This window comes from Serinus canaria, chromosome 2, assembly GCF_022539315.1.
Source record: "Serinus canaria isolate serCan28SL12 chromosome 2, serCan2020, whole genome shotgun sequence".
Lineage (NCBI taxonomy): Eukaryota > Metazoa > Chordata > Aves > Passeriformes > Fringillidae > Serinus > Serinus canaria.
Genome location: NC_066315.1, coordinates 104495728 through 104510732, shown reverse-complemented (window position 1 = coordinate 104510732; position 15005 = coordinate 104495728). Strand labels below are relative to the sequence as shown.

Here is a 15005-nt window from a genome sequence, read left to right as displayed (position 1 = left end):
AGACATCTGTATTAGACTTTATCACTCCTTCCAGAGAAAGGTAACACAAACATCTGCAGTACCCTTTCTGAAATTAGTGCTCATAACACCTTAGTTTGAAAAGAAATCTGTATGTTCCTTTTTCAGTGTGATTAAATCCACAATGCAGATTCCAAGAAGACTGGATGCTTTAAGACACTCCACAGAACACAATTTTGTGGGCATTAATGAAGTAACTTGAACCAAGAAGGGGCTAAGATTCTAAAACTGAAGCTACTTAAAACTTGTTGCAGAATAAACTCAGCATCCATGAAAACAAATTCCAAAGTTCAAGCCCCCAGTGTTCAACTCCAGTTATTATTTGCCTTCTGCTAACTAAAACGTTGCAATTTGAATATGTGTAAAACATCTAGAATTTACACAGCAGGGTTGAGTAAAATGAGTGAATATGACCCATAAAGCATCTTTAGGCTGAGAAGGCAGTGATCCATGCAAACATATATTCCATGCCCCTGACAGCAGTTCTTCCACATTATTGCACAGACATTGCTGCTGTTATCACAGCAGGTATGTGAGGAGCTGCTGCGTGGTTTCCTGCAACAGCATGATCCACATTGTCCAACGTAGATTTTGGTACCTTCACAGCAAAGCACTGATGGCGTCTCTTACCAACTCCAGCGTTGTTGAACATGCCTGGCAGGACAAGCATGATGTGGTTGGGCCAGTATTTTCGGTAAAGTGGCATTTCATACTCCTTGACTACCAGGAGGTGCAGGTGGTTGATGCCTTCCATGGCATGGTAGAGGTTCAAGAGTCCATGTTCATGACGCCCACTCGATGGGGTGAAGATAGGACTCTTGACTGCATTCAAATTCTGCTGGAACACAAGGTATTTTGGCAACATTAGGTAAAAAAGCAGGTTATTCCTGGTAGAGACTTCCATTTGTTTATTTTTTATACCAGATTTTAACATCATTGATTACTGAAACACATACGAATGGGATGCTAGGAACAGAAAACCAGGATGTCTTCCCTCAAAAAACCCATTCTAAGGACAGTCAGGCAAACTTTACACAAAGGACTTCAAAACCAAAAGACAACAGAAAAAACCTCCCCCCATTAATTTGCACATGTACGTCAAGCTGACTGCGTGCAGCAGATGGGTAAGAGCAGCACACGCACCTTGTCAGAAACGAGGGGGAGTCGCATGCTTTCGAGATGTTTTCCCTGTTTGCTGAAGACAAAATGGTTCTCTTTGGACTTGGGGATTATAAAATGCAGCTGAACCTCTTCTCCCAGCATCGAGGATGAAAACGTGAATGCATGCAGAGTGGAGTCAGACACCTGAATACAACCAAGCAGCAAAAAGAGGTTTCCTAGCAGGTAACACATAAGGAATATGTAAGGAGGAGGAGGAGTTCTTACAGTCACAGAACCGGAAGCCATCAGTGAAGAACATCCAAACCACTCTCTTTCAGTAATCATGTTCCTCACAATAAGGTACTGTATTGAGGCCTTGCTATTACAGGAATCAGCTTTCTGTTCCAGTAATGGTCTTTGGCCAAACAGGACTCTTCTGAAGTCCACTTCAGCTAGGAATTATTTCTCAGTATTTACAAGGAGAAGTCCAATATATAGATACACACAAACACACAAACACACACACACACACAAACATGCATACATACTAGGAAAACACTGTCCACATCAATTTACCTAGAATATTCAAAGAGCAGTGCAGTATGGGGGTGCCTGCACAGCAGCATGCACTGTCATTCATACCCCTCAGCAGGAGCACTACTGTGTTGGTGTCAGTATAGTATTTTTTCCGTGGCAATATTCTCCTAAGTAGTTGTGTGACCAAAGCAGGCCACACCATTAACAAGGCTATGAAGAATTCAGGTGAGCTTAAGCTTGCACATCACTTCACTGAACCATGTAAGTGTATACAAATGACTACACAGCTGGTAAATTTCATCCTAGAAAAGCATCTGTCTCACTACAAAGTCAAGTCACTTACTCTTACCAATGAGCTTTCTATAATCTTTTGCTAAAAATTGAAATAATTAGCCTAAGATGGAAAATGCAAGCAACTTTTAGGTTTTGTTAAAGCATTGAAGAATCCCTCTCTCTTCATAATGTTTGCTATCCAGTGACTCCCCTTTGAAAGTGTAATTTCCCTGAGCTTTAATTATCTTAATTCTGTATACACAGCTCACACTGGAACACAGAAGTAGATGTTTATATTTATTACTACTAGTTATGTTTAACCACATGCACAAAGATAAGTGGAGGGAACAACAGATGTCCTTGGGGAGCATTTGCTTCTGTCAACGGACTTAATGAAGCATGAGGTTTAGATCAGACCTGCTGGTGCTGCTCTGAGGGAACTGGCATTGTGCACTGCCAGGTCAGAGTGTCTACACTGCCATATCTTAATAGCAAGCTGCTGGAAAACATTAGCGAGCAAGGAATGAATGAATGGAGATAAGAAACTTCCAGGTAAATTGCTGCTGGTGGTTAAGAAATAATGTGTGAGCTATTAACCAGGAATAATCTTGCTTGCCAGTCTCCTGTGAGCATAACTGTTTGCTTTAGCAACGAAAGGTTTTTATAACTAAACAGATTAAAATGTTCATTTCTGTCCAGTGACTCATAAGCCACTGCTGAGAAGGATGCACAGTTACAAACAAGGCAAGGAAGAAGGAGGTCTTGCCATCTCCCATCACAGGTGTGGATGGCTGGCATTTAGGTTAGACAAGCATTTCTCTTAATTTTTACAGTCTTGTCCTGTGAGACACTGCAAACCCTCTGGGCAGGCTGAATAATGCTTTGGCTTCAGAAAACTAATCATAACATTCACCCTTTGCCAGGGGCAGCTGCAGAGGAAAACTGCTCATTCAGAACGTGGCAGACACAGTTGATGCTCCTGGGTCTGTAGCTCAGTATCTCCCCTGAGAATGGAAGAATTAAACAATTCCATCTGAGGCAAGGTGAAAGCATGAGTCCTGAGATGAGAGCAGTATGCCTGGAGAGACCACAATAAAAAACCAAGGATGCAGTTTACCCTTAGACCTTGACACCAACCTGTGCAGCAGGATTAATGTCCATGTACTGATGGCACTGCTCACAGTGATGGAAGGTGTTGTAAGCTGCATATTTAGTCAGCATCATGGACACGGTCTCCCTTTTCTTAGGTTCCTCTGATTTTGTTTCTTTGCTTGTTTCTGTGCACAAAGAAAAGAAATAACAGAATTTTTAGGAGTGTTAAAAAACAGATATTGTGATCCTGGTACTGTGAAGAATATATAAATTATTTTTTTCCATTTCATTTTGGAGATTAAAGTGAATTTGTGGTCAAATAAACCAATAAATACTGAATCTCTGTATGAAAGTATTCCTTAAAAACTCTACATTTTACTTACCTTGTTTCACCCTGGAGAGTTGCTCTGTGTACACAGGACTTATATTTCTGTACTTAGGGTCATGTACACTCAGATCGAAAGATATTTTGCTGAAGATCTCAATGTCTGGCCAGTGGTCATTGCTAGACTGAGTAACTTCACTGTTTTCTGTATGATCTGCAACAACACACTTCAGGTAAGCAGAATCAGATACCCACCACATGATGCTCATGTGATAGATGCTGCTTTACAGTTGCACTGGAACTCACACAGGCACACACAGAGAGTAACATCTTTGAACATCATAAATATTACCAGTGAAATTACAATCCACACAAAGCCATTTCAAATAAATGGCAGTGCAGGAGAAGAAGCCTCCTAGGTATCTTTCTGCACTGTTCCTCATCATGCTGCTGAGGTATAATTCGCTCTGGTTTAAGCATAAAATGCTCAGATAAATGTTCCTATTTGTGCAGAAGGCACGGGTGTAGTAGTTTCAGGCCCCTCTGTGATGGAATGAAGAGTACTGGCTAAATGAGAAGCAAAAGTATCCAAAGGCAGAAGGATGAAAGAAAGGGAAGAGAGGCTGCATATATTTATGAGCTAGTAGCTGGTGGTACATGATAAAGGCAGTAGAAGACACACTCCTATTACAGAATAGGATGTGGCCAGCAAGGATCAAATGAAACTTTTTTGTACAGATCCAACAGAGATAAGTCTAAATAGAAAATCCAGTTTAAGCAATAGGAATGGTAAAAAACACTGGCCTAAGAAAACAGCTTTGGAATGCAGCTTGAAAATAAGTCAATTCAGATTAAAATGAGATGGAAGAACACATGAAAGTAGCTGTGTAAATGAGGTTACTGATTTTGGAAAAGTGAATTCAGGTGAAATGAAGGTTGGGTCTACAGACAAGCTCAGGCTCACCCTACCCTGATGCAAGAGGAGAGACAGTAATCTAAAGAGCTCTGAGTCCATTACTTTTACCTGGGTAATATTCAAAATTTGGAGAGGGTGAAGGAAGTAATTAAAGATGTTGATTTAAATAAAAAATGTGGTAAAATGCAAATAGGTTGACTAAAGAAATCCTGTATTACTTTCATTATATGGCCATGAAATACCTATTTCTCTGAACAAAGGAAATGCAATGAATCTTATCCTTCTGGACTCAAGTACTTGGTATGATACTATAGGAAAAATTATTGATACAGCTGAAGAAAATGGAGAATGGTCTGTAAATTGAAATAGTTGACTAGATATAAGATGACAGCATGTAACATTGTAAGCATTAAGGCAGGTGAGATTACCAATGAAGTTAAAAGGTCAGTAGAGGGGCACAATGATTAATACTTTCACTAATCTCATGAGCATTAAACAAAAAATTGGCTTAAGTTTGCTGGTGGCACACTCCTAAGAGACACTGTCAACATGGAGAAGGAATCAAGGATCAGCTGGACAGAATCCAACAGCCTCATCAACTGTAAGAACAAAAACTTGGTGATGTTTAACAGAAAAAAATGTGAGTCATATGTACATTCTGGGATTAGTAACAAGCATCTCTGCAGCAGGTTGGGAGCACCTTGGTTGGAAATGACAGAGTTGCTGAGAAACCCTGGAGTACAAGCTAAGCATCAATGCCACTGAAAAGGGAGAATGGAAAAGACCATTCATAGGCTTCATCAGTCATGGGGCTTTCAGTGGGGGCAGGGAAATACATGAACTGTTGTAGGCTGGGTTGGCTAAACATTCAGTTCTGCTCACCCATGCACCAGAAGGATAAATTGAAAATAGATGTGTAGGCCAGAGCACCAAACTGATAAGGAGAATACAGAGCCTGCCATTTGTGAGAATCCTGTAAGAAGATCCAGACTACCTAGATGAACAATGAAGGGGAGGCCTGACCACTCCAAAGAAACAAACCTCAAAGAAGAGAAAATTATTTTAATTTAGATTACTATGTTTTTTGGTCCCAAACAGAATGTGTATAAATGGGACAGAAACATATTTGGGGTGGAGAATAAAGCAGTGCTTAACATAATGAGAACACAAGGGCTCTGGAGAAGCATTCCGACAAGAGTAGCGGGAGCAAAAACACCACAACCAAAAACCCCACCAAACCCAAACTGCTCTTCTGCTGGAGTTCCATGCATTCCTGGCAGGGGTGTGACACATTGCCATGATCTCAACAGGCCAGTCAGCATGGTGCAGAACATCTCCTGCATTTTGATATTTCATCCTAAGTTTCTGAGGTACTTTAGTTCAAAGAACAAGGGAATAACTGCCCCCAAAGCTCAAAATCAAAGGAAAATATATTTCTCTCACTTTTTTTTTCCCCCATTAAATAGCACTGTATGAACAGAAATACTAGTCTTTTCAAAGGTTCAACAACAACTACATTTTCAGGATGCCAGTCTAATGGTCATGAGAATTATGTACCAGAACACCATGAAGAGGACTAATTTTTAAAAGGTTTTGCTCTTCTCAAGGCATCCTGCCATGGCAGTTAATGGATCTGTGAGATCTGACAAATGAGCACAAATCCAAAGAGGATCCCGCTCTCCTTTATCCTCAGCATAAAACCTGCAAACTGCAGACAGGAGACAATCTTACGGAAAATGGATATATAACTTCTAAATAAACATAAATAATAGTAAGGTTTCAGCCAGGAACAAAATGTTCTCAAATTTAAAAGCAGACAGCACTTAAAAACCTGCAAGGAGAGAGAACATGGCAGATGTTGTCCATCTACAGCTTTGTGCTCACTTTCGTTTGAGTGCTATACAAATGTATCAACCCAAAATACACTTAATAGTTCTCAGACAAGCCCATGATAAAGTTCACTTTTTTGTCAATCTATACTGAAATATATGCAGACACCAATGGAGAGGACATGCAGTAGGTTTAATTCATAGTCTTTTAGTGAGCTTAAGAACTTCCTTGCTGACTAATGCACAACATAGGCTCTTTATGATACATCTTAAGAACACCTACTAAATACTTACTGGCATTAATCTCTTCTTCATCATACACGTCCACTTCCAGCAACCGGATCAGCATGCGGAAGAGGATCCTTAGGAACTGCAAGTATGAACCAGTCTTTCCAACCTGAGCCAGAGATGGAAAAAAGTCTAAATGCCAATCCAAACTACTACAGTGGAAGTTTGGTAAAATTCAGGTAAAAGCCTCTGGGCTTACCCCAAAGCTCTGCGTTCAGCTCTGCCTGAAAAGACTGGAAGGTGTAATGCTGCCCACTATACTGAAAACACTTCTACTAAATTGGTCTCTGAGCACAACCCGGCCACAGCGTGTGTCACTTTGGTATGCAGGGAGATCAGCAATGATAATTGCTTCTCTCCTGATGACAATGTTATGCCCAGTGCCACCCACATGTATTTCACTTAGGCTAAAACATGACATAAAGCATCACCCTTCCTCTCCTTACCACTTTCAGCATGGACTTAGCCTTAAAATTTGACTTTGATTTTTGACCTCAAAACACATCACTGCAAACTTGACCCCCTCAGACTGCTGAGAAGGCAGGAGGAGCTTACTTGTGGTGGCCCTGTCAAAAGCAGCCGGCGGGGGTGGAATGTCCTGGTGCCGGACGCCTCAGGCTGATTGCTGAAGTCCGCGTGGTGCTGTCGGGCTGTCGTCCACTGCCTGTAGAACAGAGACTGCTCCTCACTGCTCATGTCCTTGTGGAGCAGGGGCCTCAGGGAGCTGAGCCAAGACACGTCAGCATGAGGCAGGAGGGAAGAGGAGGAAGGCAAGTTCCCGTTTTTCTGCGAGCTCAGGAGGCAGTAGGCAGCTTTGGACAGGATGACGATGCGTGGCAGCGCCACGCGGAGAGCCTTGCTATCCTTGGCTGACTGGGCAGGCCACGGGAAGGTCTGGGAGACTGATGACACAGAAGAGAGTTTGGGAGTGGTGCTGCTGGCCATCTGGTTACCCAGCGAGTCACACTCTTGTTTCAGGGTCTCTCTGGCTGTGAAACTGGAGTAAGCTCCCTCGTCCACTGAGCTGTGTGCCACAGCCTGGAAGTTCAGGGATGGCGCCTGCTTCTGAGACTTGTCTGCGGCACTCGAGGAGCTCACACCGTTGTCAGCCAGGGAGCCTGGGAAAACAAAAAGCAGGCCATGAAAAGTTACTGACTGATGAAAGAAAATCAAGAATTCATTTGATCTATGTGACAATCCTCATGTACAAATACTTCTGTTCAAGGAATGCTGCTGTGGCTTAGGTCAGCGTTTCACCATGTAAGAAGAAATCATTTACATCTGTCTGTCCCTTTGGCTGGAAAGGCAAATGCTCTGCTGCAACAGGGGTCAGACTCCAAGTGCTCAATCCTCATCTCTGTATGCTAGCTATCATTTCCCATCTAGGATTTGGAATTTGATGGTACAACGTTCTGAAAGTCAAGTTTAACAAACCACTGTATACACAGATCAATTGCATCTTCCTTTCTATGAAGAACGGAGCATTTATTTCACTGCGACTTGGACACGAACTGGCCTATGTCCCTTCCTCCCTCCTCCCCACCTGTCAGGTTTAGTTAGTGTATGGGAAGATCTGGTGCATAGCAAAGACCCAGTTCAGCTGCCTTAATACCTCAGACTCATAGGGACATAAAGGGAAGGAACCAGAAGTGTCTGCAGAAGGCAAAGAAGGGAAGGCTTGGTGGGAAGTGATGCCTGAAGAGGTAGGACAAGACCCAACCATTCTGTTAGTCTTGGCAAGGAGGCAGATATCCGTCCTGACCCATAGGTATTCCCAGAGTTCAGAGCATTTTTCTATTCCTAAAATTTTATACTAGCCCTTTTTGCTCTGATTTTAAAGATCTTTTCAGGATCCACTGAACAAAGCTAGCAACAAATGTGAAATTAAAGTTTAAACCTCAAAATCACAAGGAATGCTTAGCTGTGACATACCATCCCTTCCACGGGAACACCGTCTCCTTTCAGCAGTAGACAGGAAAATTGCTCACTGTGTGAAGAATCTGCAACTTACATTTCATTGTCTAGCCTGCAGCTGAATCCAGCTAAGCAACCCACATTTGAGAAAACATCTCACTGTTTGCATCCAAATTCCAGTGACTCAGGAATAAAGATTTGTTTTCCAGACCAACAGCAGAAAAACTGACCTGAGGTTCCAGTGACAGCACTGCTGTTGCTCTGGGGCCGGTCCAGGTCTATCAGCAGCTCATCAGAGTCATTCTCGCTACCATTTGCCTTCTCCTGCTCCTTCTCACTGAGGTCAAGAGCTACAATAGGCCCTCGAATTGCCTCCTTGGAGACGTAGCAGCACGCCAGGCCCACCTCTTGCTCTAAGGCAGTACGAGTTAAGTAGCTGGAGTCAATCAGTCGAAGGTCACAGTATTTCAACGACCTAGGAAAGCCAACTCAAATGAAAAAAGAAGTTTTGTTTTCTCTGACTTTGCAGAACACTCCCTATCTTTAATTGCTTACTAAATATTCAGGAACAATTTTATTAGCCGTACATATAAAATAATTTTAAAATATTCAGCACATAAGGTCTGTTCCTTTGTACTTTGCACAGACACTTACTGCACTGACCCACACATGACTTCTCACAAACTGGACTTTCCAAACCTTTAAACAGTTCTAACTGAAGTCTACAAAAATACACTTATTTTGTGAAAAGACAGCTAGATGGTATCAAACCCAAGTTACCTAAACATGTTAGAGAGCAACCACATTGACAGAGTAATAACAGCACCTGGGAAAAGTCTCTCCCAGAGGGTCTTTTCCAGTGAGAATAACAATGCAAGGTAGACCTTCCAGATCCTGATAGGTGCGAGGAATCCAGTCATCCTGCTCATTGCCCCTCCAAGCCTGTGAACAGAGAATATTCCAGTCACACCTAAATGACTTCTTCTAAATCTTCTGCTGTTTCCTTTTTTCACCAGTTCCTGCTTTTGCTTTGTATATAGGGCTTGCTTACTCAAGGGCCAACAGGAAGGAGACCTTGGGTGCAGGCATGCATTTGTTTTCTGGTAGCCAACTGTTAGCCAAGCATTAAATGCAAAAAAAAACGGGTGCATAGCATATGTTATTCAGTGCTGGAAATATTCACCAGGTGTGGCATTAGTGTGGGCTGTCAGAGAAAAAAGCCATTGATGCGTTCAGTTTGGCACAGATAAAAGATATTAATGTAAAGCTAAAGTAAGACTTTGAAGTGGAGTGTGAAAATGGGCCATGAACCTTGTTTAATTATTTTATACAATGAAAGATTACATGACAGAAACACATTTCACCTTTCCCTGGTGAAATCCACCCCTAAAAGAACTCTTTACACACAGTCTATCAAGGCCTGAGACCACAAAACTGCACCATTTTCCCTTAGCATTGGAAAGGTTGGTAGCATCAGTCTCATGTCCTTACACCCTTCAACTCCCCTGGTTCAGTAAGCTATTTATTTCTCCAATTAACTAACAGTATCTAATGACTTGGGAAAGCAGCCATGGCAGCAGAGAGAGAAATTCTGGCTTTAAAGGGTTAGTCCAGCTGTGTGTTCCTCTGCCTCTCCACAGACCAAAGTTTCTGTGAAAGTGTGTGACTATAAAGTAAAATAGGGGAAGACAATTTTTCTTTTGATGTTCCTTGATTTTCTTTTTGCTAGCATAAGGACCTAAAAATAATGAGTGCCTAGGGCTTTGAGATGTAAGCTTGCATCCAGAATATATTTCTTGACCATCTTTCTCAGGAAGGTCAGAGAAGTGCAAACCTCAGGGCGCCTCATTTCTGAATGTCTCCCAAACAATTTGATTCTTGTTACACTTAAAGGGTATGCCATGACAGCATCCCTGTCAGTGAAATAGTTATTTAAATGGTCTTCCATCTCATATTTTATTCTGTAGCTCTGATGGAGAGGAACGATCTGTCTGGCTGGTCAGGCTGACCAGCAGGCTTGTCTGACAGAACAATGTAGCCACCAGCACTGCAGAGACAGCTGCCCACCCTCCCTGCTCTGCTGTGGCACCACACACCCTGCTAATGCCATCTGAGAGAGAGGCTAAGTGAAGTCACACTTTTCACTAACACCTATAAAGTTTCTGCCTCTGAAAATGGTCATGATGAGGTCTCATCCTTCCTGCAACCAGGGGGATTTATTGGTGGACCATATTTTGAGCCTCAGCACTCAGAAGCCTCATACTGCTCTCTCCCCATACACACATCAGAAAAAGGCTGGGATGCTCGTAGTGAAAGCTCTCCACTGGCTCTAGTCCTGCAGTTTCAGTACTCCACCTAATGTCAGAACAAATGCCCAGCAGCACAGAGACTAAAACAAATTTGCCTGCAATAACCTAGGCTGATGAATTTTATAATGGGAATCAGCTCCCCAAACATATGCTCACACCATGTCAGAAATCTTGTGTTATCCCAGGCACCAGACTGGCAGGTATGGTAGCACAACCTCAGCCTCACAGGTGACCTTTGTTATTCTGAAGTGCTACTGGGACACCCCACCTAAAAAGATACTACAGGCTTATATCTGGGCAACTGAATTCCTCCCCTCAACTCCGTTTATATGCATGGTTCAGGTTTGAGGGATTTTTTTTTTAGTAAACTGCAAGAAAATAAACAAATCCAGAATCCTACATTTAGTCCAAAACTGCATCTTATGTTTTGGAGGGAGGAATAAGAAGAATTATTTAGAAGGCTTTTCACTCTCTACCTGATAAAATTCCTCTACTCCAGACCAATGTCTACATGGATATCCACCTGCAACAGCTCCACAGTCAAGGCCTCACAGGCTGCTTCAGCACTGTGTAAGGGCTGCAACTCATTATGGCAAAGCCCTATTAAGAAGCCTTCATAGGACAAAATCTTGAATTATTTAAGAGTGGAACCCAAGCCTATCCAAAAAAACCCACCAGCACAGAGCAGTTAATCTCACACTTCATTGTCTCAATAATGACTACTTTCTTCCTTCTCCTGCTGCACATAAAGTTTGAGAAGCAGGAGTCACAGCTTCTTTAAAGGACATTTTATCAGCTTTCAGCTGTAGGCAAGCTCCTTCAGACAAGCTCACAAAATTCCTTCTTCTTTTCCATGGTTTTGAATACACTGCATAACTCATAATAGAAGTAGAACATTAAGCTCTCTGTGAGCAAAGATCAGGACAGATAACCAGTACTACTTTCAGGCAGATAGCTAAGGCAGGCAACACACCCCCCCTTTGTTTAATGTAGTGAGGTCAATACATGAAGCGGGTTTGGCTACTTGAACCATGCTCCTGTAAATCCATGCAAAATTTTAGGCTGGTGCAGAGATGCTAGGCAAATGTGCATGTAGCCTCCTCAGGCTTTCAGCATGCAGGGGGTTGAGGAAAGAAATCTGAGACAAACAGCATACTTTACCAGTTATCAGAAGGGCAGAAGATGGATGAACAGAGCAGACAACAGATACACTAGACAGACAGATAAGTTGGTGGAAATAATTAGTTTGCCTAAAGAGATCTGAGCTCTGCTTTTAGAGATGAACCCTATCTGACGCACACTGTTATTCAACTTTAAGAAGTGAAATAACAGCTGGTGTTTGACTTCATGGACCACTAACAATTCATGTTTGCTCCAAGTCTCTCTACCTTCTATGCTCTACAGAAATGCATTCACAGCGACAGATACGGAACACCTGCCCTTTCCCGATAGAATAATTGACCTATAAACACATGGGAATAAACACAAAACAGCTACAACAGCCAGATGACTACAGTGAGCACACAGACATTCAGCTTCTGCTGACCTTGAGCCGTGTGACGAAGTGTTTGGCCACAGTGAGCTCGGAGGCAGGATTCCCCAGGAGGATCTCAAAGCGATACTGCAGCCCCAGCTTGTCCCTCACTTCCTGCAGCCTCTCCTTGGCCAGCATGGCCAGCTGCACCGACGGCACCCGAATGACCAGCATGTGCCCACAGCCGTTCTTGTCCTTCCCTGGACTTGTGATAAGGTCATCCATGATGCTGAGTGTTTCAGGTGTGCTGTGATCCCTCAGAGAGGCCATGGTGGTCAGGGCCATCAGAGCTTGGGAATACTGCTGAATGAGCAGGTAGCAGCGGATCACCATGCTGTGCAGCCGCGGGTACCTTGGGGGAGACACAGTTCTGCATTAGCTCGTGCAAAATCACAGCACTGTCTGAAAATCAGTCAAAATGCAGGACTGCATAGTGAAGAAGTGCCTGTTTTTTCCAGTAGTGGTCAAAGAATGAAGTCTTCCATTTTCATAGACAAAAATTTTGAACAACAATTCTCTGCATTTGGCCCAAGTCCTGAGCTCAAAGTAACAGGAATTATAAACTTCTGTTACCCTCATCTAGACCAAAATTTCAGCTAAAGATCTTTGGCTTGATGGAGATAAGGAATACCTCAGATCCAATTTATTCCCAGAACACACACTTGTAATTGCTTTGCTTTCCACAGGCTTTTTCTTCTACAAACTTGAGGACCATTGTGGCTTCAAGGGGTTTGTGGGAGAAGTACTTCATAATTTCACAACTCTCAATCTCTCATCAGAAAGTTGGCTGTACCAATAGGAATTGCTGGCTCTGAGCCAAATCTGAACTCCCGTTTTGCCTTTTAACTTACATAGCCAACATCTTTGCTTTCATTGCAGCTACATGCAGTGAGAACAAATATGAAGTAAAATTTTAAGAGAAATAAAATTAAAACCTACTCAAGCAAAAAAACCTATTCCATTTGTAGACATTTCCCATGGGCTCACTTGCCACCATAATACAGAAAAACACTACACTAATACACCTTGAGTGCTGGTCCTGTGCCACATAAGTCCAAATAACTAAAATAACTAGAAGTTCCAAATTTCTCTGGTCTCTTTCTTAAGTAATCTAATAGACAATATGATATCCATTTAAAGAAAGTTTTGGGGTTGTGTTTAGCCAGTAGATACAGTAGTTTGTTCTGGATACCATGAGCCAGTCACTAAACCAGTTAGTTTTTAAAATACTTTTTACTCTTCCTGCCATAAAAGTGCCCACTGCACTTCTGCTACTAAAACAAATGGAACCTTTCTTATCATACAAAAACGTCTGCAATATTTTCAGCTTGTAAGGTTGAATGGCTCATCCACCCAGACAGAATAGCCCAGTTTCTAGAAAACAGAGCCTAAATTGATAAACTGTCACACAGAAACATATCTTGGCTCCAAGGCAGAGAGGTTTCCCTGCCATCAATTTCTAGTATTATCCTAATTTCCTATGATTATTTGCACATACATAAATCCTCCTTCATCCTTTTTCCCACCCACACTTAAACAAAGAGAGTGACAGTGACCACTATCTCTTCCATTGGATTTGACCAGAAAGAAGAGGAGAAACCTAAGGAACTGACCTAATTATTATTGCCTATTTGTAGATAACTACAATATTAAGTATTAATGATGTACTTAATTATTAATGTTGCTAATTTAACACATTTTATATTGACTTTTACTTCATAAATACAGATGCATTTACAACTATTATACTGACCTAATTAAAACAGAAAACACAGTACTGAACACAGAACAATCCTGTTCTAGCAAATATGAAAACATGAGACCTATTATTTAAAGTGCTATAAGGGATCTGTCCTGCTGACATGCACAGCAGATTAACTCCACATTGCTGGAAATGACGGCATTCCCCTCACTCCTGAAATGGGCACATTTAATTGTATCTTGGATATGTGCCATGAAAGTAGCATTTTCAGGCAGCTGCAGGGTACTAACAGGCCCTGAGCTGCAGGAACCAAAACCATGGCCAACTACTGAAACAACAAAAATTATTTTTGAAACCATGTCCCTTACCACCAATGAGAGAGACACCAGAAGTGGTGAGGCATGAAACCTCTGGTGCCTTCTGGAGCTCAGTGTGGGCCAAAAGAAGAGAGAAGCACAGCTGAGCCAACTTGCTGCTCAATGAGCCCAATCTCTTCTAAAAACAAATGAAGGACATCCACTTCCTTCTTCAACTGCACAAAATTTGTTACAAAAATAAAATTGCACATACTTCATGTTTTCCAAGATCAACATCAAAGGTCATCATCCCTTCTCCCCCCGTAATGGGGCTCATAAAGATGTACCTTTAAGATCCCAACTGGGCAGAATCCCAAGTTTCCATGTTATTATTTACCTTTCTAAAAGCGTGTTGACCATTTTTTCAAAGGTTTCATCACATCTCAAAAGGGGACTAGTGACTCCCCATTGGAGGGATTTGCTGTATTCATTCAAACCAAAGTACAGCTTTTCTTCACTTGCTTCATCATCCTGTTTCATACACAAACAGCAAAAATATAAGGTATTCTAGAACGATTTTTTATTTCTTGTGTCATTTTAAAAAATAAGTGAAAAGCACTTTCCCAACCAAAGAATCCTTTCTTTTTATCCATTCTCTCTAAGTGATGCTATTTGTTTGTTTCAACAAATACGATAAAATGTAAATTGTTGTTTTACTTAACATATTATTTGCCTATAGCTAGGAAAGACATGTTTAGGTCCTCGCAAATTGTTCAGTACTATCTACTACCTGTGACTGCAGGGGGTTTCTAGAATCCTGCTAATTATTTTCTGACTCCCTATCTCCGGCTTTAAATCTACTGACAACTGT

At 41.9% G+C, this 15005-nt stretch overlaps 1 protein-coding gene across 6 annotated transcripts in view; it reads right to left on the bottom strand.

The window, feature by feature from the left end:
• The window catches only part of GREB1L (GREB1 like retinoic acid receptor coactivator), a 131668-nt gene that overhangs the window by 9911 nt on the left and 106752 nt on the right, over positions 1-15005 (bottom strand). For all 6 annotated transcript variants that reach the window (XM_030228201.2, XM_030228204.2, XM_050971070.1 and 3 more), the window contains 10 exons: positions 14532-14665; positions 12149-12488; positions 9120-9235; positions 8524-8768; positions 6935-7497; positions 6386-6488; positions 3405-3560; positions 3067-3206; positions 1162-1323; positions 649-853 (listed from right to left, as the gene is read on the bottom strand). In XM_030228201.2, the coding sequence (XP_030084061.2) occupies positions 649-853; positions 1162-1323; positions 3067-3206; positions 3405-3560; positions 6386-6488; positions 6935-7497; positions 8524-8768; positions 9120-9235; positions 12149-12488; positions 14532-14665 (2164 nt within the window). The remainder of the gene's footprint in view (positions 1-648; positions 854-1161; positions 1324-3066; positions 3207-3404; positions 3561-6385; positions 6489-6934; positions 7498-8523; positions 8769-9119; positions 9236-12148; positions 12489-14531; positions 14666-15005) is intronic.